The sequence below is a fragment of the Hippocampus guttulatus genome, chromosome 12 (assembly GCF_054856545.1).
Source record: "Hippocampus guttulatus isolate MCC_2025c chromosome 12, RoL_Hgut_1.0, whole genome shotgun sequence".
NCBI lineage: Eukaryota > Metazoa > Chordata > Actinopteri > Syngnathiformes > Syngnathidae > Hippocampus > Hippocampus guttulatus.
Genome location: NC_141272.1, coordinates 11515765 through 11540485, shown reverse-complemented (window position 1 = coordinate 11540485; position 24721 = coordinate 11515765). Strand labels below are relative to the sequence as shown.

Here is a 24721-nt window from a genome sequence, read left to right as displayed (position 1 = left end):
TCCAAGTCCCGGTGTCCACAGACTGCAATCATTATTGCATCCTACATTGTTTGGCCAGGGTCCACTTTTTACCTGGTGTGTATGTGATGAAGTGCACCGCCTTTATATGTAATCGTATCACACAAACAGCTCAAATCACGTTCAGCATGAGGGCAGTATATCTCCTACCCTTGTTTATCAAAAATGTAGTGTTTCCATGGTCAACAACTGAGCAATTTTCCATGTGAATTCAAACAACACGCATGCCCGCTGGCAACTGTGATTGGCTGAATGTGTGCGGCCAGAAGTTCATGTAACTTACGCAGAGTACTGAAAGCTAGCTTTGAATTAAAGAAAAATTGAATAAACAACACAAATACTGTAGATAGTTATTTGTTGTTTTTTTTTAAATTATGTCAATAAAATGATTTTCTGACTTTTTACCAGTCAAAAAGAAAAACCACACAAACGCTATTACTTGACTGGATGGTCGAGGGCGCATCCATCCATTTTTTCTGTGTCTATTTCCATGTGCATTTCAAGAGATAGCCATCCAATATGACTGCGCTAACACTGAAACATGAAACAATCCGCACACTCTTCATCACAAATTTTACACAAATAGCTTTAAAAAATGAACAAATTGGAAACAGATTGTAGTCAACTGGGAGGAGGCTCCACTATAGCAGTAATCAAATTAGCGCATCTCAGAGAATCACTCTCACCACAGTCAAGAGGGAATGAGCGGTGCGCGTGTGAGTGATGAGCATGAGACCAGGTTTGCACCCTGGGGTGCCCGAGTGGACCGGGCTTCTCACAAGAGCAGGTGCAGCACCACCTGGGCCACCCAGAGGCACCACGACTGCGTGCGAGGAGCTAGCATAAGCCGCAAAGTAGGCCTACAGTTAATGCAAATTGTCTCTGAGCACCCATTTGAATTTTTCTTTTTTTAAATCACTATACAGCAAACACTTTCCATCCTGCACAAGTCCCATTGCATGACTTTCCAGTAAGTCAGCAGTTTCTGATTAGATAGCTAGTGGACTATGTATCAGGGGAACATGCAAATCACCAGGCTGTTAGCTGAGCCTACATCCTTACAGACTGAACTGGAGCGTATGGTAAAAAGCGTAGCAGAATAGTACATTTTGTTCAGGAACATTTGATTTGCACACTCGCTGAATACACACACACACACACACACACACACACACACACACACACACACACACACACACACACACACACACACACACACGCGCGCGCAAAGTGTAAAAAATAAAAAAATAACAGTGCCTTATAAAGATGTGAAGTGGGGCAACGACAGATGTACGCCTCATAGACCAAAAACCTCACGGACAAGGCAGTGGTGAGACGGCATATCCCAAACTGACCCGGGAACAGTTTCTGGCCAGATCCCAGTTCCGTCCAGACAGGCTGAGGACAGGTCGCGACCTCTCTGACCCGCCTCTATTGTTACCTCATCAGGGGTCGCAGTGGCTGTTTGTCTGGACCAATTCAATATTCCCCCGACAGGGATAATGACCTTCACCCCACCCCCTCGCTCCCTTTCAAACGCACCCAAGATAAGCAGACACAAAACAAACACCCACACATAGCGGACGACAGCGTCTCCTCTCATTTGCAATTTATTCTAATTAAATAATGATTTCATAAATCCGCCATTCATTCACTTTGTTTTCAATGACTTTCAACATTAAACATACATTATTGACGTACAATAAACCTAGAAATCTCTGTGCAACGCAAAGCCGTCTAGTCACGCTGCCATAAACGCCAACTTTGCTCAAATAAACTTCTTGTGAACCCGCCGACGCCCACCCCCAAGTTCTTTGCATAAAAGAGCCAGCTGAACAATTGTTTAAATGACACGGAGTAATAGTAGTAGATTCGCAAACGAACATTGAATAAAGAAAACATGGCAGGACAAGTTATTTGCTGCTTTTGCCAAACCTTATTGCTGCCCTGAACCCATTTGGTCATCCCTCCAGTGTGCTGCCCCACCGGCCCCCTCCACTTTCAAAGATTTATGACATATAACAACATAAAAATGTACACACGAGCGCACGCAGTGTGTGTGTGTGTGTGTGTGTGTGTATGCAGACAACACCAGTAGGAGGAGGAGGAGGAGGAGGAGGAGATGGATGGCTAGTGTGTGAGCTGCCGGCAGTCAGCAGACAGGCCAGCCCGAGGAAGTCTCCGGGGAATATGGAACTCCCATTCGCTGTCTGTCTGCCCCGCAGCGAAACACAAACGCGTGCGCATGTGCATGTGTGCGCCCACATACATATGCAGGACGACACACAAGAACACATAGAGTTGCTTTACTTCCGCTGCCTCTGGCTAGCAATCTTTGGGGCATTTTACAACAATTCCCATTATGAAAGGCTCGTAGAGGAGCCTTGACTAACTAAAAGGAAAATTAAGAACAGAATGAATAATTAAGGCAGCACAAACACACACACACACACACACACACACACACACGCACGCGGGCAAAAAAAAAAATCAGTGTGTCAGTCCAAATAAATAATGAAAACTTTTTTTACACTGCGTTTCTTTGCACTACTTTTAAAATGTTACAAAAGCTGCCGTGTGTATGTGTGTGCGTGTGTTTGTGTAGTTCACAGCGAGTACGGCTCAGTAGACGAGACACAGTCAACGTGGGCCCCGCTCTCCTGCTTGCTGAATTATGGATCAGAGACGGACTCCCGCTCAACTTAATGCAGTCTGATCTGATGTGACTATGATCTCCGCTGACTGGTGCCGACCATAAAGAGCTGACGGGCCCGCTCCATAGAACGGGCCACACACACACACACACACACACACACACACACACACACACACACACACACACACACACACACACACACACACACACACACACGCACACGCACACGCACACGCACACGCTCCATAGAACGGGCCACACACACACACGCACACGCACACGCTCCATAGAACGGGCCACACACACACACACACACACACACGCACACGCACACACACGCACGTACGTGCGTACGGACACAATCACGGCATTTTTAATCAGGCCACATCATCAAATTTTACCAAGCAGCCTTTTTGGAAAAGACCACATCAACACTTATAGGCTTCTTTCAAAGTGTTGTGCCTTTTAGTGCCATTACAGCCCTGTAATGAATCCTGTCACTAGACTGGCCCGGCTCGGATTCCTCCTCCACATACCAGGGAGATGCCAAGGGCCACGCAGACGCCAGAGGAGCCTTCCTAAATCACAGCCTTGTTACACTGATGAATGTCCTTGCCCAGTTATCTGCCTCTATGTAAGTGTGTGTGCGTGTGTGTGTGTTTATTGTGTGATTGTAACACTTCCTCCTTCCTTGAGCATGTGTGCTTCATTTTCGCCTGCAACTGTTAGATTTGAAAATGACATTGGAAAGAAATATCTAGGCTTGAGTGGAATTCCAGTCTTTGGCAGAATAAAATTCTGGTAAGTGATTAATCGGCAGATCAATTCAAAAGCTATTTAATGAATAAAATAACTTGTTGGTCCCTAGTCACTGACAAAAATAAAGTTATGAATTACAGGCAAATCGTTTGACTGCTTCATAATACTTTGTGCTTTAGTATTTGTTGAATCTTACAACTGGGAGAAAAATTGGCAAAAATTGGCTTTTTGGAGGAGGAGGGGGTGTTAATGTCATTATCTTTGTCTCATCTTAAAATGTGTTTCTGTAAGGCAGAAACGGCAAAACTTGTCGAATTTTGAAAGCATTGAGCGATCAAATCGTCCAGCCTAGTAATCGGCCGGGTCCTATTTGAAACAGTCGAAGATATACTTTTTAAAAAAATGATAACAGCATTTTCACACAAGCTGCACTAGACCTGATTGCAGCTAGCGTCAAAGGAATGTCTGTGTGCTGGGCTTTTTTTTGGGGGGGGGGGGGTGACATTTATGGCAATTACTTAAAAAAAATAAAAAGAGCCCCAATGAGAGCTCAAATCTCAAAACATGTAGAGTATCACATGTCTCAAGGCACCACGGTTCAGCCTTCCACTAACCACTATGCTCTTGGGTTGGGCGGTATTTTGGTGATACGGTATCCACCGATGTCTAAAAAATAGCAACAGTGTCACTTTCAAAATCGTCATGAATAAATGCTGCACTTGGGGACCTAATATCTAATAATAATATATATATTTTTTTCCCAGCACATACATACGTGCAGTTGTCTTTTCAACTCTATTACTATAACTAAACTAATAGTTATGAGTTACAAGCTATAATGTTTCTTGGGACTGCACAGGGATTGACATTCTATTAGTCGTGTGACATGGAACAAGGGGCGCGTTTTTTAGTTGAAATGCCAACAGTGCAACAGGTTGCCAAACTGCACAAGACATTTTGAAATACTACGGGGGCTGGCGATCGTTTAGAAAAAGGTGGCAAAATACGAACATTTCAGGCAGGCGGCCGTTGTTGCCTAGATATTGATAGATAGCGCATAGATATCGAACAATAGAGCCTTTGCTCTGAGTGGCTGCCATGTTGAAATGACATATTATAAAATGCCAAATAGCTTATATCATAGCTGGATGTCTGATATTTGTAACAATCCAATCTGGGTCAAAATCCCCAAAGAATGAAATGACTTAAGAGCAAAGAGAAAAAGAGGCTCAAGAGTGTCATGTGAAGCTGGGCTAGTGGCTACCTTAGAGCAAGCGAACCCGGAGTCGTCGTCTATTGAGCATTAAATTCAACTCTTAAGCAGTCACTGAGGCCCAGCCAGACAGTTTATGAACAACTTTGTCTGCTGGCCTCTCTCAGCGGCAAACGAAGGGCATATGTCAATTTCTATGGCGGAGAGGAGACGAAAATACTCAGGTTAGCATAGCGCTAGACAGCAGCTTGACGACAAGCAAACAGATATAAAATGAATCCAAAATGATTAATGCTTCAGCAAACGAATGGATGTATGGTTTGAAGAACACCCTGTGTTCTGCCGTTCGATTGTTCGCAGCGAGGAATCCTGGAGGTTAAAGTAAATTTTAAACCACAAATTGATGCTGCATTGTCGTTGGTATCTTTTTAAAAAAGGGCTTTGGAAAACCTATGGTATAGATAAAGCACTGTAAAAGTGCACTTCATTTACCATTTACTACTTTGATAAAAGTTTTTCTTTTTTGACTATCATGTGTTTTTCAGCAAAAGCACAATTAGTAATCCATTCGAATTTGGTTAAAAGGTAAACGAACGTCGATTACAGATTTGGACAATGAGTCCAGACAGGCTCGCGGCGGTTGGCGCAAATTACAGAATATGTCTAAAATTAGCGACGGTATTACCAAATACCCCGGTGTAACGAGGAGACGGTGAAAGGGTGTCAAAATCAGAATATCGCCCAACTTTTCAAATGCACTTCCACAACCTGCTTATTTTTGTATTCCTGAACCTGCTCAGTAAATATCAAGAACGCATCACCTTGTTGGCTGGGCATTTTGCTGCTCCAAAGGGCATTATGCCTGGCCAATTACAAAACAAGATGCCCAAAACCTGTGATGAGCAATTAGTCAACTTCAAGCATGAAATATTCACGAGGCGTGGCTAACGAGGCTCATTGACTAATCGCTTCAACCAGTACTACTGTGAAGTAGGCTCGTATTAGAAAGCGGGTCGAATTTGAGCGGTATCACCCCACTTCAGATCTAATTTCCATTCAAAAGTGCAATTATCAAATGCCTCTAAAATGATGGTAAATCGAGTGATATGATGTGGGGTGTGTTGAAAGATTTCGCCTCTCCGACCTGATAGGATAAAAGTCAGGGCTAACAACCGTAAAACTTCTATCTGGTCAATGTTTACAATTGAAAACCTTCATGTGTGTGGTCGACACTGAGGTCGGCCGAGCCATGGACTCCATGATTGTGACGTGAAACGGAGTCGGTGCTGTTGCGTCTGCGGTGAAAATAAATGAAAGATAGCTTTCGTTGTATTGCCTCGCGCCAGAAACTACGCTAGTCTCGAAGCACAAGGCAATTGGCTAGCTGCTGCTGCTACCTACCGGTATGGAAGAGTACTACATGATTACTCTGCCAGGTGGTTGACCGCGCAGGCATACAAATTGGATCATTTCGCACGGCACACCTGACCAAATCTCGCGGCACAGTGTTTGAAAAACACTGCTCTAGAGGATCATCCGCTCAAGCGGGTGTGCTCCGAGCTAAAGTCAATAGCGGCAATCTTCACCCTGTGTTAACCATAATAGGTCTGCGATCAACTCCGCAGAGAGTTGACAATTTTCTATCCGCCGTCTACTGCGTTCATCCATAATTCATTGGGCCATCAATAATTCACCATGGTGACATTACCAATAATAACAATACTTTGTTTTCACATGTGTGGTTTAAAAATGTGTTGCCCGGGTAACAGAGATGAAACAAAAATTCCCAGGAGGAGGGATGGAAACACAGGAAGAGGACAGAATTCCCCCCTGATCCCACTTTGTAGCGTTGTCACACTCTCCGCCTCTCTCCCGCTCCCTCCCGCTCTCACACACACACACACACACACACACACACACACACACACACACACACACACACACACACACAGGGACCACACTTTCTGCACGCATAAATAAACTAGGTCAGATAATACAAACCCCTGAAGGGTTTTCTGTTTTGTCTCTTTAGGATTTCAGGGAAACTAATGGAGAGACTATTTTTGGGAGCCAAGCCCACATCTCCGCGCTCCTCCTCTGCTGTTGCACTTTCTCTGGAAATAATCACGACTGCGTTTATGAAGGAGAGCGCACACGCATGCAGAGGCAAACTGTGGTCAACAGACAATGCAGGGGCACGTGTCGTGTCGGGTGGGTTCGCAGCTGACAGGCACACTCGCTCACCTCTGGTGTGTTCTTCTTGAACTCACGGCTAAGGTCGATGAGCTTCTTCCTGGACTGGTCGCTCTCGTCCTGTCTGTTGGCGAGCTGTGTGGCGGTGGCATCGAGTTCTTTCTGCAACACAAACGCGACAATTTCAAATAAGATTACCGTTAAAGGACATATTTTTTCTGTGAGTTTTAAATTGATCAACTGGAAGAAAACCACATATGAGCTGTCAAAATATCTATGTAGTGAGTCCTGCATAAAGAGCATACAAAAACACACTTCTATGTCACATTGAAATACATTCATGAAACATCAGGTTCTTGATTTTTTTTTTTCTGTGAGAAAATGGATTCATCAGGAAGTATTCCATCAAAATTAGAGCTTGACCTAATAATCCATCCAGAGATTCTCGCACCACCGATATAATTTTTTTTAAAAAAACCTTGAATACAATGAATTTATTGTTATTTTACTCATCGTTGATCAAGGAAATGTCGTCAAATGCCAATCTCTCATGGACATGATGCAGTATGCTAAAAATTAGATCACCACTCAGTGGAAGATTTATGCGCAAAATTCTGCTGATGCAAAATCCCAACCCCATACCTCAGCAAGCATTCAGTAAAGGAGATCATGCATCAAAGTTGCCTCAATGGTTTTATTTTAACAAAGGTATCCCAATCCTTGCTTATCGGGGTTCATACAGTATATGAACAAATCGGTGTTGTACAACTGGTCTTAACAAGTTCCAACTTAAACAACAAGCATTTTGGTGGAATGCCAGCAATCGCGTACTGTAAAATCAATCGTGTGTGCGTGCTGTAAAATCCTGTGAATAACACGCACTCGTTTATAATACACCACCCCAAAGGCAGTTTTTTTTCTCTCTGTACTTGTGTATAATATGGTCCCCCAATTTGCTGGCATCCTTTAATATCAGCGTGAATCATTTGAATGAATAAAGATTCAATACATTGAATCCTGCTTTAAAATTATGTTCTTTTCCCATACCTACAATTAAGGTGTTTTAAAGTATTTTTTAAAATCATGTTTTCGCAGGGTTTTTTCTTGCACTGTGTCCTCGTTTAGTGATATTTTAAACCATTTTTTAAACCTTTATGATACATTTAGTTACAGAAAGTGAAGCGTATTGAGTCACGTGTATGAATAAATAAATCAGTGCTTCTATTTTTAAACAAACCTTAGATGTTGCCCACATAGTCAAACGTCGACACAATGTGAAGATTTTTCATGACTTGTCAAGCCCCCTGTATAATACGGCTTCTGAATTTTATAGGAATTTTCCTTTTCATGCAACCACACGAAGCTGAAACATTATATTGTGTAATATAATACCAAGATATTGTCTGTTCCGTTTCGCAATATATCTTTGCACCTCGGGATTATACTGTCACTCTATGACGTTTACAAATAAGTGTGGGGGGGGGGGGGGGAAGTAATCTTTCTCAGCCCATGCCAATCAGCTGAAAAATTACATGATCACCTCGGGACAACTGGGCAACATTGGGAATTCCCAGAATGTGTTTTACATTTGTGTGATTGGTTAATGCACCCCTATGTCAACACCCTTTAAACAAATGACAAAAATAGCAGAGCACATTGTGATGACAATTACTGACTTGCTTTCCCGAAGAGAACAACGAAATAATATTATGTGATTCATTTCTGATTCCACGGAGAAACTCAAGTTAGTCTATAAAAAGGTGAATTCAGTTTGGAAATCCTCATTACTGGTCAAGTTAGTAAAAGGTCAAGAGCTCACTGAAATTGAATGAGTCCACATTAAAAGCACCTTCCAAAGCTGAACGGGTCTCAGACCTAAGAAATCGCTGAGGCACTATTCGTCCTCGAGCCCTACTAGACACACAGTCATTGTGAAATGGCCCGGCGTGTTGCTGCAGCTGAGAACAGAACCACAACATGGATGTCCCGCCAGGGGGGGAACCCCGCCTAGTGAACTAAGCTGCGCAATCAAGTGTCATCACTTGCCACTGCACGAGTCTTGGCAAAAGGCTGCGACTCCAACACGCACTTTTCACAGCAATTATCGACCGACAGCTCCCGGAAGACCTTCACCAGACAATCGCGGCCATGGCGCCGCGAACCCACACGGAAAGCGCGTGTCGCCGAGGCGAGACCCGTTTTTATTGTGTCCATTCTGCATTGCTATTAAAAGTTATTTATGGGCGTTCGCTCCAGATGATGATGAGCCAAGAGCTGACATTAACAAGACGTTGAAGGCCTTATAAAGATCGTATCTAGCCGTGCTCAGATTGTGTTGCTGTTGGATTCTTGCCCTCTGTCACACTTTTTTTTCCCCCCACCTCCCGCTCTCCACTCATCATCCAAAAGGCAGCGTACTCCACTGTTGAAATTCTTCTCTTCCCCCTCCTCCACCCTTTCCTTCCACGTCCTGTGAGGCCGCCCACCCCTGAGAGTGATTAAACGCTGCTGAAGGGCCGTTATGCTAACTAACACACTAATCATTTAATACACACATTACCACAGGGGCCCTTGTGGCTCCGTCTGCTGACAAGGTCCCAAAACACACTCACGCACACATTGCCCACCTCCCACGATAACACCAAAGAAATAGTGTGATCAAGTACTAATGAGAAGCTTTTTTTCCCCGCCCCTCCATCAGCATTAAGTAAAATTCCCCAAGTTGACGTGATCTTGTTTTATCCACAATCCATGACCAAAAAAAAAAAAAAAAAGACCAAGAATGGAACTTGGTCAAGCGTTGCTGTAGCGGTTAATGCAGCAGCAGCACGGGACAAAAAAAAAGAGAACAAAAAAATAAATAAAGCTCAATTCGTGCTCTCGTTGCCCATGGAGCAGTTGATGTAGCAGCCTGTCTGCCTTTGGCCATGGAGCAGCTGCTCTGCGTGTTAGTCAATTCGAGCGTGTGCGGGAGCTTGTACGCCCGATAAAATTTTTTTTAAAAAATTCAAAAGAGAGGGGCCGTGATAAATTGTAATCGCATTACATTCAATGTCCAAAAATATTGATGTTGTAGGACTGGTGACGCTGGGCTACAGCTGGTTGGAAGAAATTAACTTGCTAGCTAATGGTTATGCGACTTTTCAGATTTTTTTGTCGTCGATGTTAAGATGATTATGTTTGTAGTTGATGTGAAGGTAATGGTTGAGTCAACTTGATTCATTCATGAGATCATTGATATTTATAACCATCGTCAACTTTCACTCACTCATTCTCACCCATTGTCCTGGGAATGGATGCACCATTCAGCACAAGGGCAACATTTTAAAAATATTGAATCCCTCTGTGAACATGTGTAAATATTGAACATCCCTGTAACAGAACAAGAAGGCTTGGGCTTAAACAGGAGCGAGAAGCTGTGAATTGTCAGCAGTGTTGAAATGTGTTACGTACGGTGTGGTTTGTTATTTTTTTTGTTTGTTTGTTTTTGTGTGTGTGTGCGTGTGTAACCATAACCACCAGTGTAGCTAATATAGAGTACACTACGGGAAAATGTGTTGCGCCGTAAGCATCAATCAAGTCAACAATCAAGGCAACATATTGTATAAAACTAGAGTGGCAAGCAGCATGGGCACAATTCGGCCTCAGTCAGTTTGCGGTCTGAAGAGGAACAAATGACGTCAGCTATGGGAAGCTGAGCTAAAGCGAGGTACACACATACAAGCCGGCGCAACAAAAGTGTTGTTATGCGTGGAACCTCCTGAAAGCCTGCAATATGGCACAGTTCCACATTGCCCAATACAACTTTGGGATGGGAACAGGAGGTCATAAATGTGTCTTTTCTAGAAATGTTACCACATGTAAAATAATAATAATAAATCAGGACCCAATTTGGCATCACATCTGAAAATCCGATCAAATGAAATGAGAGAATAACTTAATTGGAAGAAGTAAGAGTCAATACAAAACACTTTTCGGACATCCTCATTTTACCCCAGAAAGTTGTCTTTCCATTATCTTCTTTTTGTATCAAGTGAATAGAATGCTGTTAGAAATGTGTATTAGTCAAGCTCCCACACTTTCTTTTTCTTTGTTTCTTAAAGTAATTGCAAGCAGAAATACTGTACACGCTGCATACTTAGTCCAAGCTGACTGGCTACTGTTTTAACAAATGTATTTTCAATTCCCGAAAGGTTTTTCTGTCAAATTGTGATTTCACGATGTCAGAGTGGCCATGTGATGTTTTGACAACATGCAACTACACAGTGTGATGAAACAGAAGTCAAGAGTAAATATTCATTCTGCAATTATCTACTGCTTCAGCCTCCAGTGAAGAAACAATACGAGACATACAGTATTTATTTATATAGCGCTTTCACAACAGCTTCAGCTGTAACAAAGCGCTTTAATGAACAGTTCACATAAAATACCAAAATAATACAACACAACACATAAGACGCAGACAGTCATGCGATCTTAACCACTTTTTTCCCGCATACGCTTTGTTGAAAGACAAAATGCTGGTCACTGAAAACAAGAGTGGTTCCTTCAACGCAGGACAACTTCCATTCTTCAGGCCAATCCCTCTCCGATGGTCTGCAAACATCCCAGTTTGTTACCCAAATCACCGTTGCCTAAAAACATTCTGGCCGTTAAGCTAAATAAACACATCACACACGAAAAGCGGATCGATCGGATTCCAAGTGGGTGAATAATTGTGCACGATCCTGGGTGAAAATGTGTGGTGGGGGGCGGGGGATGGGCTCATACATGGTCGGGTTTTGTCTATGCAGCAAACTCTCTGCCCACATCAGCAGACACGGGCAGACTTTACACTCATCTTGCTGATGGAGCGTAACATCCCAAAGTGCACAATTCCCGCTGATGACCCACATCACATCTTAGTGACCACTCGAGAGGTCGCACAATATACTGACAGACAAAGTATCATTTTAGGTGATGATCTGTTCCATCATCAAAATCAAAATAAAACTGGCATGCTCATTGCAACATCAGCTGTGGGAAAACTGGTCCCAGGTGGTACCACAACACAGGCAATGCTTGCTGACAAACTGGGGAAAAAAATGTATTAGTTGGCCGGCAAACACTGCCAAAATGAATATGTATGCGACTGTGGTAGAAAAGCAACATAAATGCTTAAACATGAGCTAGCAATAGTAAACTATTTGAAACCCTTTGCAAGTTGACGGCGGCCAAGTCGATACGGCAACCCGATCCGCTTTTATAGCCACATCACAGTTACAGCCTAAAAGACTAAAGATAGCTTCGAGCAAAATTGATAGCTTAAAAGGAAAGATGAAGATCTTTCATGTCCTTTTTTGACCAAAGTTCACATATGTCATGACTGATCTTTGCCATGAGTGAAGATTGAATAGTCACATCAACGCAATCTTGTTCCGAAAACTTGGGCAAGTTATTTTACATGTTGAACAACACTGGCCTAGTTTATTCATTTATTGAACCCACGACCCAAAAAGAACGAAGACAAAAGCCTATTTCGGCCCATATCTACCTAAGCAGCCAAAATTTGCAAGGGTGTTCAGAATGTTTTTTTGTTCCGGCTCGTTCGATGTTGCAAACAGTTGCATATATTCACCAGACATTCCCGCATTGTTTTAATGGTTGCAAACAGTTTTTCTTGTTGCCATCAAATTTTGAACATCTTCAACATTTCTTTGCGGCAAGTAAAAAAATTGAGACCATTAAATTGGTTGGGGGGCATCTGTGCATCTGTTTGCGACGTTGAACGAACCCTGACAAAAACACATTTGCTCGGTGCGCACACACTTGCAAACATTCAACGCTCAGTGAGAGATGCCGTGAAGCAAACAAGAGGTAAAAAAAAACGGAAACAAATAAAGGCTGATTTCAGACAAATAGACATAGTCAATGTAAACATATAATAATGCCAAAAATATTTTGTTTCCCATCCAGACCATACTTAAAGAGTGTGAAGTAAATTTGGCCGACCATCTTTTGAATAAGCTAAAACTATTTTAAGCATACTTTCTCGTTTTTGTTTTATTGTTCCTAGTTAGATCCATAGTAACGTGCTTAACAACGAAAATGCTTTTGTTCACCAATCTCCGGCGAGTGACATCACTTATAGAATGCCGAGTCGCCACTCAGCCATTGTATTGCATTGTTGATTCTCCCGTTAACTGCTCTTTGCCATTATTATCGAGTCATTCTGCAAAATCCCTCTGCGCTGTGTGGCGATGCACAGTTCACATTCAGCCTAACGGTTGTTTGGGTGGCCAAAAGAAAAGAATGGGGCATGTAAATGGACCAGTTTCGTTTTCGCAATGCGATTGAATTTCAGACTGAAAAGTGCATTGGAACATGGAGGTGACCCATTATTCTATTCTATCTACCAATCAAGCAACTGCAGAATTTCAAGACCACCACTTAAAAATATATCTTAACCACTGCTGCAGGTTCCACCACAATGAAATGAATTATTATGGTACAAAATTGATCAACTAACTTTTAAGACTTTTGACAATGAAAAGTGAAACATGAAAAAATTGCAACAAGAACTGTACCCACTGGTGGAAAGAGGGCTTTACTGACGTAAGAGGGGTAAATCATACCATTGAGAAGGAGAAGAGACAAACCTCCAACATGTCTACAGCTCTACATTTAACTAGATCTATGAGCAACAAGTCCAACATACAGTGAAACCACAACGCCCTAAAAGAAATACGGTTTGAAACAGGACTATTTTTTTTTTCTGGGAACACTACAGGTTAGGAAGTAGAAAAGCTATCACGGGTGACGTCAGGTTCGAGACTTTCGCATCAAATTAACTGCACAGACAGGGAAAAAAATGACATGACAGACTGCAGCGGCTAATGTGACGTAGGGGGTAAAATTGAGTCTTAAAAATGTTTTCATGCGAGACTCGCATTAGCATTCCATGAGTTGGAGTCTAGCACAGCTGACTTATGGTGAGGGGTAGGGTTTTCTCCTCGACAAAAAAGCCGACACTTTGGGAGATTTTTCCGGTACTGTGCCGTGCTAGCGAAAGGAGATGCAAAATATGCTTACGAAAAATGGCTGATATAGGGAGTCAATATGTCCAATAATCATTCACAAGAGCGCCAACCATCTTGCTTTATTCTGAAGGTGTCTTAAAATGAACACTGCAACCAATGTACTGCTGTTTTTATTTTACTTTTTAAAAATTCATTGCTCTCTTTTATGCGTACAAATGTACCCGTGGAGTGTGTTCCAAAAGTTATTCATCCAAACATTTTAAAATCATAACATTTAGAGCTGTCGTTGCAATACAGAGAAGCTGATATTTTTACTCCCGGTTATCATACCATCAAAACGCTTGTCGCCAGCCAATCCCTGAGTACATATGCACAAACGCTCACATTCAAAGCTATGGAAAACACACACAAACAATTCATCCACTGTGAAATATTTTGACGATAATGTGATACATTTCTTGGAATGGTAATGAGGTTAAGCAGTTAGGAAAATGAATGGATGGATGGATGTTTCATATAAGGAAGAAATCGCTTCCAAATGTGAGATTTTGTTCCTCTGAACAAATGAAGACCCAACGCATGTCAAACTAGTCAGGCAGGCAACAACTGTCGAAATGTATTGACAACTTCATTTATTACATCTTTTAGCAGAAGTTAACATCTGGTCAACGGTTGATAACATCCATGTGACCGCTTCAGTAGGCCTGCTTGGCCAGGCCTGGCTGGCCCACAGCAGCAGTTCCTGTCCTGGTTCATTTGGTCATCCGGTCAGCTGTAAAGACGATTGGAACAGATTGCCGACACTCCCTAGAGAGACTTCCAACGCCGCCGTGGCCAAGTAGCTTCCCGTCCGGCGCTCCACACGTGCATGCTCGCACATGAATGCCCAGACGGGCCGCCACACTAACTTGGGGAGCCCAGTCTTTCCACTTTCTTGCTCACATGTTTGACGTGACCAGTCTGGCAAAGTGGGCAATGTTTGTACTAGCACTCAAGCTTGGGCCAAACAGATATTAGCATCCTTCATCATAGGACCGACGCGTACCCACCTATCACCATCAGAACAAAGAGGAATGTTTATGTGCTCTAAATAAAACCTCAGAGAGAGCGAAAGAGAGACAGAGAGCGAGGGAGAGACCTTTTTGAGCAATTCACTCCAATTACCCCAATAAGCCCGATTAATTAAATGGGAGGCACACAATCAGGCATGTCTGATTATGCCAATCATATTGATTACTAGCTAAATGAGATAAGCGGAGACAGACGAGTATCCTTACTTCATGGAATTTCTTGAGCCCTCATGCTCCGGCGATGCAGAGACAGATAGGCCTTGGGAATGACAACAAAGTTATTGTTGTGTACACAGTATAAAGTCGATCTGCAGCCTGCTATGGAAACCGGGGGGAAGCACACGGAAGGGGGACGGGGGGGAAAATCAAGAGAGAGAACACCAGCCTTCGGATCTCATTCTCTGAAGAGTAATTGGGATTTTAACCGCTAGAAATACTTTGTTTACACCATTTGGCCAGCGAGACATGCCAAGCAGTCTGCCATGCCAGCTCAAGTCCAAACACAATGTAGGTGCAGCTCCACATTCACTGCACACTTCACGCATTCATCTAATAAAGTACCGCCTTTGAATTGAAGCCAGCTATAAAAAAATAAATAAAAAAAAGAGACTGACAATATATTCAGTACTTCTCGGAAACACAAACAACATATTCGTCACACTACAAAGGCGATTCATATTTTAAAATAAAACATTTGTGAATGTGTTGCAACGTGGGAAGCCTTTTAGAGGCTTGTGACAGATGTTGAAGAGATGAAGTTCTCGGCGCTGCCTGTGCACTCGCTAATCTGTCTTTTTTATCGCTGCCAAGTCTGAGGCGGTTATGTGGTTATGATAGTAAACAGAAAAGGCGTCTGTAAAGATTCCTTATCTGGAATCTGGAAGGCCTACGTCTCAAACCCACCTACCCCCCCCCCACCCCCCCAAACCCCCATCCACCATCTGACAATATTGCGGCTGACTGTTCTCTATGCCGTACTCACTGTGCGGGGGTGGAGTCGCGGGGTTGGTGGCACAGTCAGGAGCGTCAGCCACGCTCGCTTCAGCGACACGCTCGCTTCAGCGACACGCTACATGAGAACAGATCACAGGTGACGCCCCCTCAAAACACAGCACAACAGCGGTGCAGATAAGAGGCCTCCATCCTTCCTGCACGTCTGCCTGCGTGCCTACTTTCCGCACGGTCGGGCTTTAAACGCAACGGCGCTCTGCCAACCGCACAGTGTTTTTTGCAAGTTACATCCTCAAATTTTGGAAGCACGTCCATAGAGTTTTCTTCACTTCCGGTTCGCAAATGTTTTGCCAAGGTGTCAACACCTTTCTGCAAGTGTGTTTGTGTGTGTTGAAAGTGGTAGTGGGCAACAAACAGTTCGTGGGTCATACATGGATTCCTTGGTTTACAAGGAGTTTCGACAACATCCAAATTTGAACGCAAAGTTCATCGGTAACCTTAAACTAACCTATTCATAATTACACTCAACATTGGTATGAAAAACAATTGCGCAAACTACTTCATTGGACGCATGCCACAAATGCCATCGTCTGCCATTAACTTAATTCATAAATACCAAAAATAAGAAAAACACTTACAGTAGCAACATGACAAGTGGGCGCCATCTTCATGGAATTTTCCAACATGAACACTTTGCCATCCTCTAAAGTCCTTTATAACAAATAGATTTTGCAAAAAGTAACTGATTACTTAAGTACTTGTCCCATTCTACTGCTTTTCTCGTGAATAATGTTCCATTTGTGCTATTTAAGTTGAGGTTTTGAAACATCACGCTAATTTTGTGAAATTGACAAAAAAAAATCTGAATTTTTCGCTTACGAGTTTATAGGATGACATTTTTAACTGAAATATTCTCAGGCAGTCAGAAAAAGATTCCCCGAGTCGCAGATCAAAGGAGAAGACTGAGGGAATATCGTGAGAAAGAAAAGTTATATTTTACTCCAATTTGAAAGCATTTTGGACCAAATTATCGCACAAAACGTTCCCCCAAAAGGCCATTTTTCTCCAAAACGCATCGTCTAACTTCTTCAGGTTGAAGTGGCTATTCAAAAGCAGACTCCGAATTTTGACATAGTGTCATTTTCCGAAAGTCTTGTCAAGTTTCTACTTAACCCAACTGAAAAACAGCAATTACGGTGGTACCCAAGCGCCCCTTCTTCTGCCGCTTGATGACAAATTCTTGCGCCGCACATGTTCTGTACCTCAAAATGTCAGATAGCAGGACAGTCTCGAGAACCTCCTGTGTGCAGCTCATGAGATAATTTGATTGATTGTCAAACCTTATCCTAATTCATTTTTTTCCTTTCATCAATTCAATAAGACTGCATAACATGAAACAACCGTGGACCCACGCCTGAAGTCAACAATGGTTGGATCCTAACAAGAATCTTGTAGTCTCTTGAGTGTTTTGCTTTTCTTTTTTTTTTTTTAAACACAGATCCATATCTAGCAGCAGCGCGAGAGCTGTCAAGACTAACCTCGCTGACGCTGATGGAGGCCTGGATCAAAAGCAGCCTTTTTACACGGCAGACTCGTTTATATTGATCCATGTTTTTCTGCTGAGAGACTGCTTGTTGTTTTATCTCCCCCAGTATCCCAGCCTTAACTCTGCTCAAACTCGCTGAGCGCGAGTCATTATTTTGCCTGACCTATTGCCTTGACAAGGGGGAGAGAGAAGGTTGTGCCTAAATACAAATATAATGAGACTAAGATGCTTTGTGGCATGGAGGAAGTGCAGTTCACTTGGTCTCATTTTCAGCTGGAATTCAGCCGGAGGGCCGCGTCACAAAGGGTGAGTGGTGTGGGGTGTGCGATGGGAGGGGAAGGGGGTACAGTGATATGCTGGGGTGTAAAAGGGCAAGATTTTTCATCCTTGCGTTTACAGGGTGGAACGGCTAGGATATTGAGATCCGAGATAGGATCAGAGGGTAGTGAGCTGTTTCAGCCATGATAAAGGCCACGCATTACAAACAGAGCACAGATACAGGGAGGGAGAAAGGGAGAGCGAGTATATCACACCTCTCATCCCTGAATTAATGCCTCCATCCTACCAGGAAGCCATTCCGTGCCAGGGAGAGGAGATTGGGGCGAGGATGAGTTCACAGATACGGACTCCCAAAAAAAAAAAATGGAAACGGTGATCATGAAGAGGGGTGATAGGGATTAATCAAGTCGGGCCAAAGTGTGGTGGTGCTCTGCGGGCCGCCTCGCTCAATGGAGACGCCAGGGTCCCAAGGACTGGACACACATTTGATACGGCTACTATCCATTACATGACATCAGATGCACATACAAGCAATCGCTAGCGGATAATGATGGGGTCGGGGGGGACAGGATGGCCACAAAAAATAATTTGCCTCCTGCGGTGGGCAATAGAGTCAACGAGGAAATAAGAATCAATCAAAGTCTGAGTGCTGGATATCCACTCATGTTGGTCTTTTAAAGTCTACCAGCCTGGAAAATAGAGTAGTTGTCAAAGGCGCGCAAGCTTGTTCAAGATTAGATCTGTTCTCGGTTTGTTAAACAATATGATTTGTTGTGATTCACTAGGAACTTCCATTTAAGGAGCCTTTGCAACTTTATATTTGTTCAGTTGCAGGACCACTCAAATCCAAAACATTCACCCTTTTACGCCCTGGGAACATTGAATGCTGGCTCTGCACACCTGATAAAAAATAGCTTTGTTGAGGGCAAATTGTTAAGGTTTTATTAACACGATTACATCTGCTAGCAAGTGCAGATTTTAGGCATTAAACGGTTACTGGTTGCAAGGTATACCACAGTTTTAAAATGTCACAGTTTAAAAACGGCTTAAAATTTCCATCAGCGGTACGAGTTGGGTTTTCTGAGTCGTCAATGCAGGCAAAGTGACTCAACCCCTGCCCCTTGACATTATTTGTGCAAGCAGTCAGCGAGCCCTGAAACTTTGCCGAGTACCGCAACTTGGTAGCAGAGGGATTTGCAAAACATGCTTATGAAGAGTGGCTGATAACAGGAGGCAATACTTCTAATACAATAACACTTTGTCGAGAGTGCCAAGTGTCACTGTTTGCCAAATTCAAGGTAACGTTAATATATATAACTAAACACTGTCTTAACGTTATTTGCAAAGAGTTACGAGAGTGAGCGTGTCTACGATTGGTAAAATACTAGGCCCACTACAGAGGATAATAAATAGCGAATTAGCATGGCTAACATCAGTTGGTTTCCGCCCTGATGTTATTTCACACAACTAGCTACTCATCGTCTGAGAAATGAGCATTTTGAACGTTGTCCGACATTTTGATTTAATTCAGAAAAACGGAATAGTTTGCTTTCAATTCACATTCACTCATGTACCTATGAAATGTGTTCAATGGGAAAAAAAACAATGATACCATGAAACTACAATATTTTTGCTCAAGGTCATCACACAGTTAACAGGGCTCTACACTAACTTTTTGCATTTGCTACACTGGTGCCCCCAACGTTTTTTTTGTTGTTGTTGTTGTTGTTGTTTTTTATTGATTGATTGATTTTTTTATTTATTTTTGCACCAAGGCTGAAGTTAGTTGCACCAAAATTTTGGACCGCATCACATTCGCAGAGCCGCCAACCTATGAAAATTCCATTCCTGAACAATTTATCTTAATTTTCCTATGTTTAAAATTCTAGCAGGAACATTTTTCAGCATGACGTCTCTCATCCACTGGTGAGAGGACACTTTGATCCTCTCCTCTTTCATCTATAACTGCTGCAGAGAACCAAGTGTATGCAGAAAAGTGGTGAAGATTGCACGACTGTCTGTGTCCTATGTGTTGTGTTGTGTTATTTTTGTTATTTTGACTTCAAAATGGCGCCGCGTGAGTGGCTGCCTTTCCAGCAGCTCCTATATTTTGTTGTTCTACCTCTTCCTTTCGTAACTTTGCTGCTGTGAATCTGGAATTTCTCCATTGCGAGACTAATAAATGTTTTATCTTATCTTATCTTAATAAAGGTTTTCTTATCTTATCTTAGAGCGGGACTGCATGTGGGAGTATTTTTACACTATTGATTTACTATTAATGCTTTAAAGAATAAATTACTCGCAAAATTATTTCTTTAGCAGTGACATTTCAACAATGCACACCGCACACACGTACACGGCAACACGCATTTTCAAATAAAGGCATGACCCCAAGCATTTTAATGCACTTGGCCATTTTCATGTGAAGACATTTTCAAGGGGGAAAAAAAACCCCAACAAATGATTGAAAACATCACTCAATATAGCTACACTTCAACAAGCCGTGCCGGCATTATCCTTTATGTTCCAACGAGTATTAATTACCATTTTGACAGTGGGACAAAATGGATCGTCATACCATTTGCTAATCGTCGCCCTATTTTCAGAACTACCGGTACTTATCCTCACTATGGTCACGAGCATGCAATAAAGTTGTCCTTAGTTGGTGTCTGTGCATTATTGGACATCATAATCTGGCAATGAATTTTCACTTTGTGCCGCTGTCTTTGTTTCTTGTTGGACTGAACCGTGGGGAATCTGAGCCCGTAGCCAAGTTTCCATGATCAATAAAATGCAACAGTCCCGAACATCGCAATTTCCCGCTAGTTGGAATGCCAAATCATCCGTTTTGTGTGGTATGGATCTGGTGATGGAGGTAGAGAGGCTTGGCTGGGGAGTTTGAGTGGTTAGCATTTACCTTACCCTCGCCATAGCATGTCTCAGCTGCCCCGCTTTTGTTTACATTTCCTCCACTAGCCCCTGATAGAACTGACAACAAACAATCGTGATCCTCATGGTCACGCTATCTCATCCGGCAGGCTGCAAGTGTGGTGAAAAGTTGTAAGAATTAGTCAACTTGTACTGTAATCCAATGTCGATTAAATCCACATGATTATCGTATCTAGCAGCAAAGGTAAAAGTACCGTGAAAAAGGAAAAGGCTGCCGTCTATGGGGGTGGTGTTATTTAATTATTACTTTCCCCAAAAATGTATATATTTTTCTCAGTTTTTCACCAAGATTCCAGTTCACAATTTAGCCCATGAATGCATTTGAAATATAGACAGCAACCTGACCCAGTCTAAGGCAAAAAGGCCAGTGCTGATTTTTAGTCCCAGTTGTCACTGTTTACTAACATAGACCATACTGTACAAGTATGTGCGCCCAAAAAAAAAAAAAAGTGTCCATGTCGCAACATGTCAGATCAACAACAAAAACTCACCGCTTGGTTTTTTAATCCCCAATGACAATTCAGGCAAGACAACACATCTAACCAGCTCTTCAAGATGACGGTGTACCCTGCTGGTATGGTGAACCGAGCTAACTGAAAACTCAGTTATTATTTTGCTGGCTACAATGGTTGCCGGTGAACAGAAGGGTTAGTGTTTCTATCAATGCTTGTGCCAAAGGCTGTGCAGTCAAAACCAAGTCAAATGGCACCCAATAGTGTGTCATTTAATTGACCAGGGTTGGGCTTTTCACAACATTTCCTTGACTGTCTATGGGGACATTTAACAATCACTTGAATGTTTTGTTTGTTTGCAAGTGTGGACTTGCGGCTTAATCGCCTTTAGTCAGGGGTCGACAGAGCGAGGTACTGTTGAATAATTGTTGTTGATTCAACATTATTTTTAACGTGTGAGAATGTTCTGAACTCCTGATAAAAGGTTGGTCTTGTATTGAGCAGAATAATGTTTTGTGGGAATGTAGTGGCCTGTCTGCAGATACTCATTGGATTTTCCATATCTGATGTCATGTCGTTCTTAATTGAATTAGGCTATGTTTGTACTGTAGGTGAGGTCCAACTGTTTTGTCCAATGTGATGTGGATATACAATAAACAATCCAGCCTTATATTCCGATTGATGACCCATTATCGTGTCAACATGAATTAAAAAGAGCAGGGTCCAAACCTTCACTAAGAATATATTTACACTGAGGCATCCAGCTCATGCTGTCACTGTTTTCTACCATGGCCTGGACCTCTGACTAAGTTTGACATCCGTGGTCTATAAGATCAGCATCAACAGAGCGTGTCTGCAGGCTAATTCTTACACAGCCTTGGTGTGTTTTCTGCTCCACTCGCGTGACTTTGGGGTGGGGGAGAAAAAGGCAAAGAAACAGTGAGAGAGCAAGACAACAAGCATGGCTTATCCTCACAGCAATGACAGTATAGTTAGGTGCCCTACAATTACAACCTATTACTAAGCTATGTTGAGGGAATGTTGATATTGAAGCAGGAAGGATAAAGGAAGAGGAATGGAGCTCACTAGGAAGTGTGTAAGAGTTTCCAGCTTTCTATTGATTGATCCAAACATCAAACAAACCACGAAAGTGATGGTGAGGCAACGGGGGCCATGAAGGACAGCTAAAAGCTATTTGGAGCCTTGACTGCATAAAAGACCTGACCTGTTCAACACAGCCTACATATCAAAACCATCAAATGGCAATCAATAGAGCAAAGCGGTCAACTCAACAAACCATCACCAGACTAAAACATGAAACCCAGGGCCCAAGCGTCAGATGATAGGCTCCACTCACCTTATCCATTACCATCAGATAAAGAGGAGATAAAACACAGAGCCTAATCCTTTCATGTGTCGTGACAGCCACAGCACCCTCCAAGGCATTCCTTCAGTCTGGCTCTCAAATAGTTTTACGGCGGAAGGCAGCCATTCAGTCAGCTAGTCAGCCAGCCAGCCAGTCAGGCCTGTTCTGGTCTGTTTGTCTTATTTCACCATTTACACGCTGTTTTATAGGCAGTTATAACGGTCGCCATGGTGATGCCATACGTTTTTATGGTCTTTGGGTCTCAGGGCAGAGAGTGTAATAAGTAAAGCGCGCACACAAAAAGCCTCAGAAAACACACTCCTGCTGTGGAAAGGTCTCCTGTCCCTCCCTTTCCTCCCCGGCTCGCTCTTTATCAGTCTCGACAAAATGCCGATCTGCCTGCTCTGCGCTCCATGTGAAACACGGATCGGCTGACTTGGACTTGTTCTCTTGCACATCTGGACTTGATCAGAAGGGCCTCCTGGAAGCTGAGGCCTCTGGGCCTATTAATAACCATACTGCTGAACTCGGGGGTCAGACGGCAGTCAGCGGATGAGCCTGTGTCTACTAAGCACACAGCTCCCACCCCTCTCCCCCCTCTTTCTTCCACTTTTATTTTGAGAAACAAGGCCTCAGAGCCTGACTGTTCAACCACAGCCAAACCAGATTAAACAAGTTTAGACTTACCAAGGTCTTGGAAAACATGGAACTATACAAATCCCGTTCATGCTGACTGTTAAGGATTGTTTGACCCTTCACTCATTCACACCTCAAGATCAAGTTATAATAGAGACAATAAAGAATTTACTGTTGGGATTTTTCTAGATCTAAAAAAAGCTTTTGATAGTATATTATTTAATAAATTAGAGAGATATGGCATGAGAGGTGTAGCATATAACAAATATGCAGTTCAACAACAAAAAAAAATCTAATCAAGTGAAGATCACTCATTGAGTTCCTCAGGGGTCTGTGCTTGGTCCAAAACTATTCATCTTATATATAAATGATATCTGCAGTGTCTCAAAACAATTTAAACGTGTCCCATTTTCTGATGATACAACTTTCTACTGCTCTGGAGAAAATCTGAAACAGCTCCTGATAACTGTGGAAAATGAATTAAACAAATTTAAAAATTGGTTCGGCGGGAATAAATTGTCACTTAACTTGAAAAAAATTAACGTTAATTGTTTTTAGCATGAGACCAATCAAACACCAAATCAAAATTATGGTAAACTCAATTGAAATAGAAAGAGCGTATTAAAATAAGTTTCTTGGATTGGTAATAGATGCAAAACTTGTTGGAAGCCACACAAAAATATCCAAAACCAAGGATGTGCTGAATATGAGATTTTTGTACACATTATACTCTTCATTATTACTACCATATATGACCTACTGTGTGGAAATATGGAGAAACGCCTGTAAAACAAACACACTCCCTATTTTAAAGCTGCACAAAAAAAAACAATCAGAATTATTACTACATCAAAATATACGGAACCCACGATTTACCAAATTAAACACTATGAAATTTTATGACCTGGTTGACTTCAAAATAGCCCAATTAATTTACAAAGCACACAATAACCTGCTCTGCCAAAACATCCACAAGCTTTTCAAAATTCGAGAACGTTGCTATGATTTCAGGGGTACCAACCTCTACAAAAAAATCCAAAATCAATCAAGCAACGGAGTGTGTCTGTAATAGGTGTTAATTTGTGGAATAATTTTGAAACTGATTTGAAAATGAGTAAATCGCTTGCTGAGTTAAAAAACAAATTCAAGAGAGTAGTACAAAAAAGACTACACAAATCAGAATTAAGCTGATAAATTTGATACATTTATAAAATATAGTAATACATCAGAATTAAGTTGATAAACGTATTAAATGTAGTAATGTAATGCAATATCCATTATGAATACAAGAGAAAATTGACATAAAAATGTGCTAGTGTGTATGTATATAGTCCCTATACAACCCAAAAGTTGTAAAAATAGATAAGTATCGCACATAAGGGTAAAAGCATTTGTTTATATGCAGACTTTTTCCTTTTCTTTTCTGATTGATATAAAAAATCTATTTATATATTAATACATAACAAGGGGTCGATAGTTTTTTTTTACTTCTTCCTACACCTTTGAACATATAATTGTGCTGTATGATGACTGTTTTCTTTTCCTTTTTTTTTTTTTACAATTTTACTTACCTTTACTTTCTGTCAATTTATTACTGTTTATATGTTCAATAAA

At 42.1% G+C, this 24721-nt stretch overlaps 1 protein-coding gene across 3 annotated transcripts in view; it reads right to left on the bottom strand.

Annotated features, from left to right (window-relative positions):
- cux1a (cut-like homeobox 1a) overlaps positions 1-24721 on the bottom strand; it is an 87436-nt gene that overhangs the window by 47648 nt on the left and 15067 nt on the right. For all 3 annotated transcript variants that reach the window (XM_086124645.1, XM_086124646.1, XM_086124647.1), the window contains exon 2: positions 6891-7001. In XM_086124645.1, coding sequence (XP_085980771.1) covers positions 6891-7001 — 111 coding nt within the window. The remainder of the gene's footprint in view (positions 1-6890; positions 7002-24721) is intronic.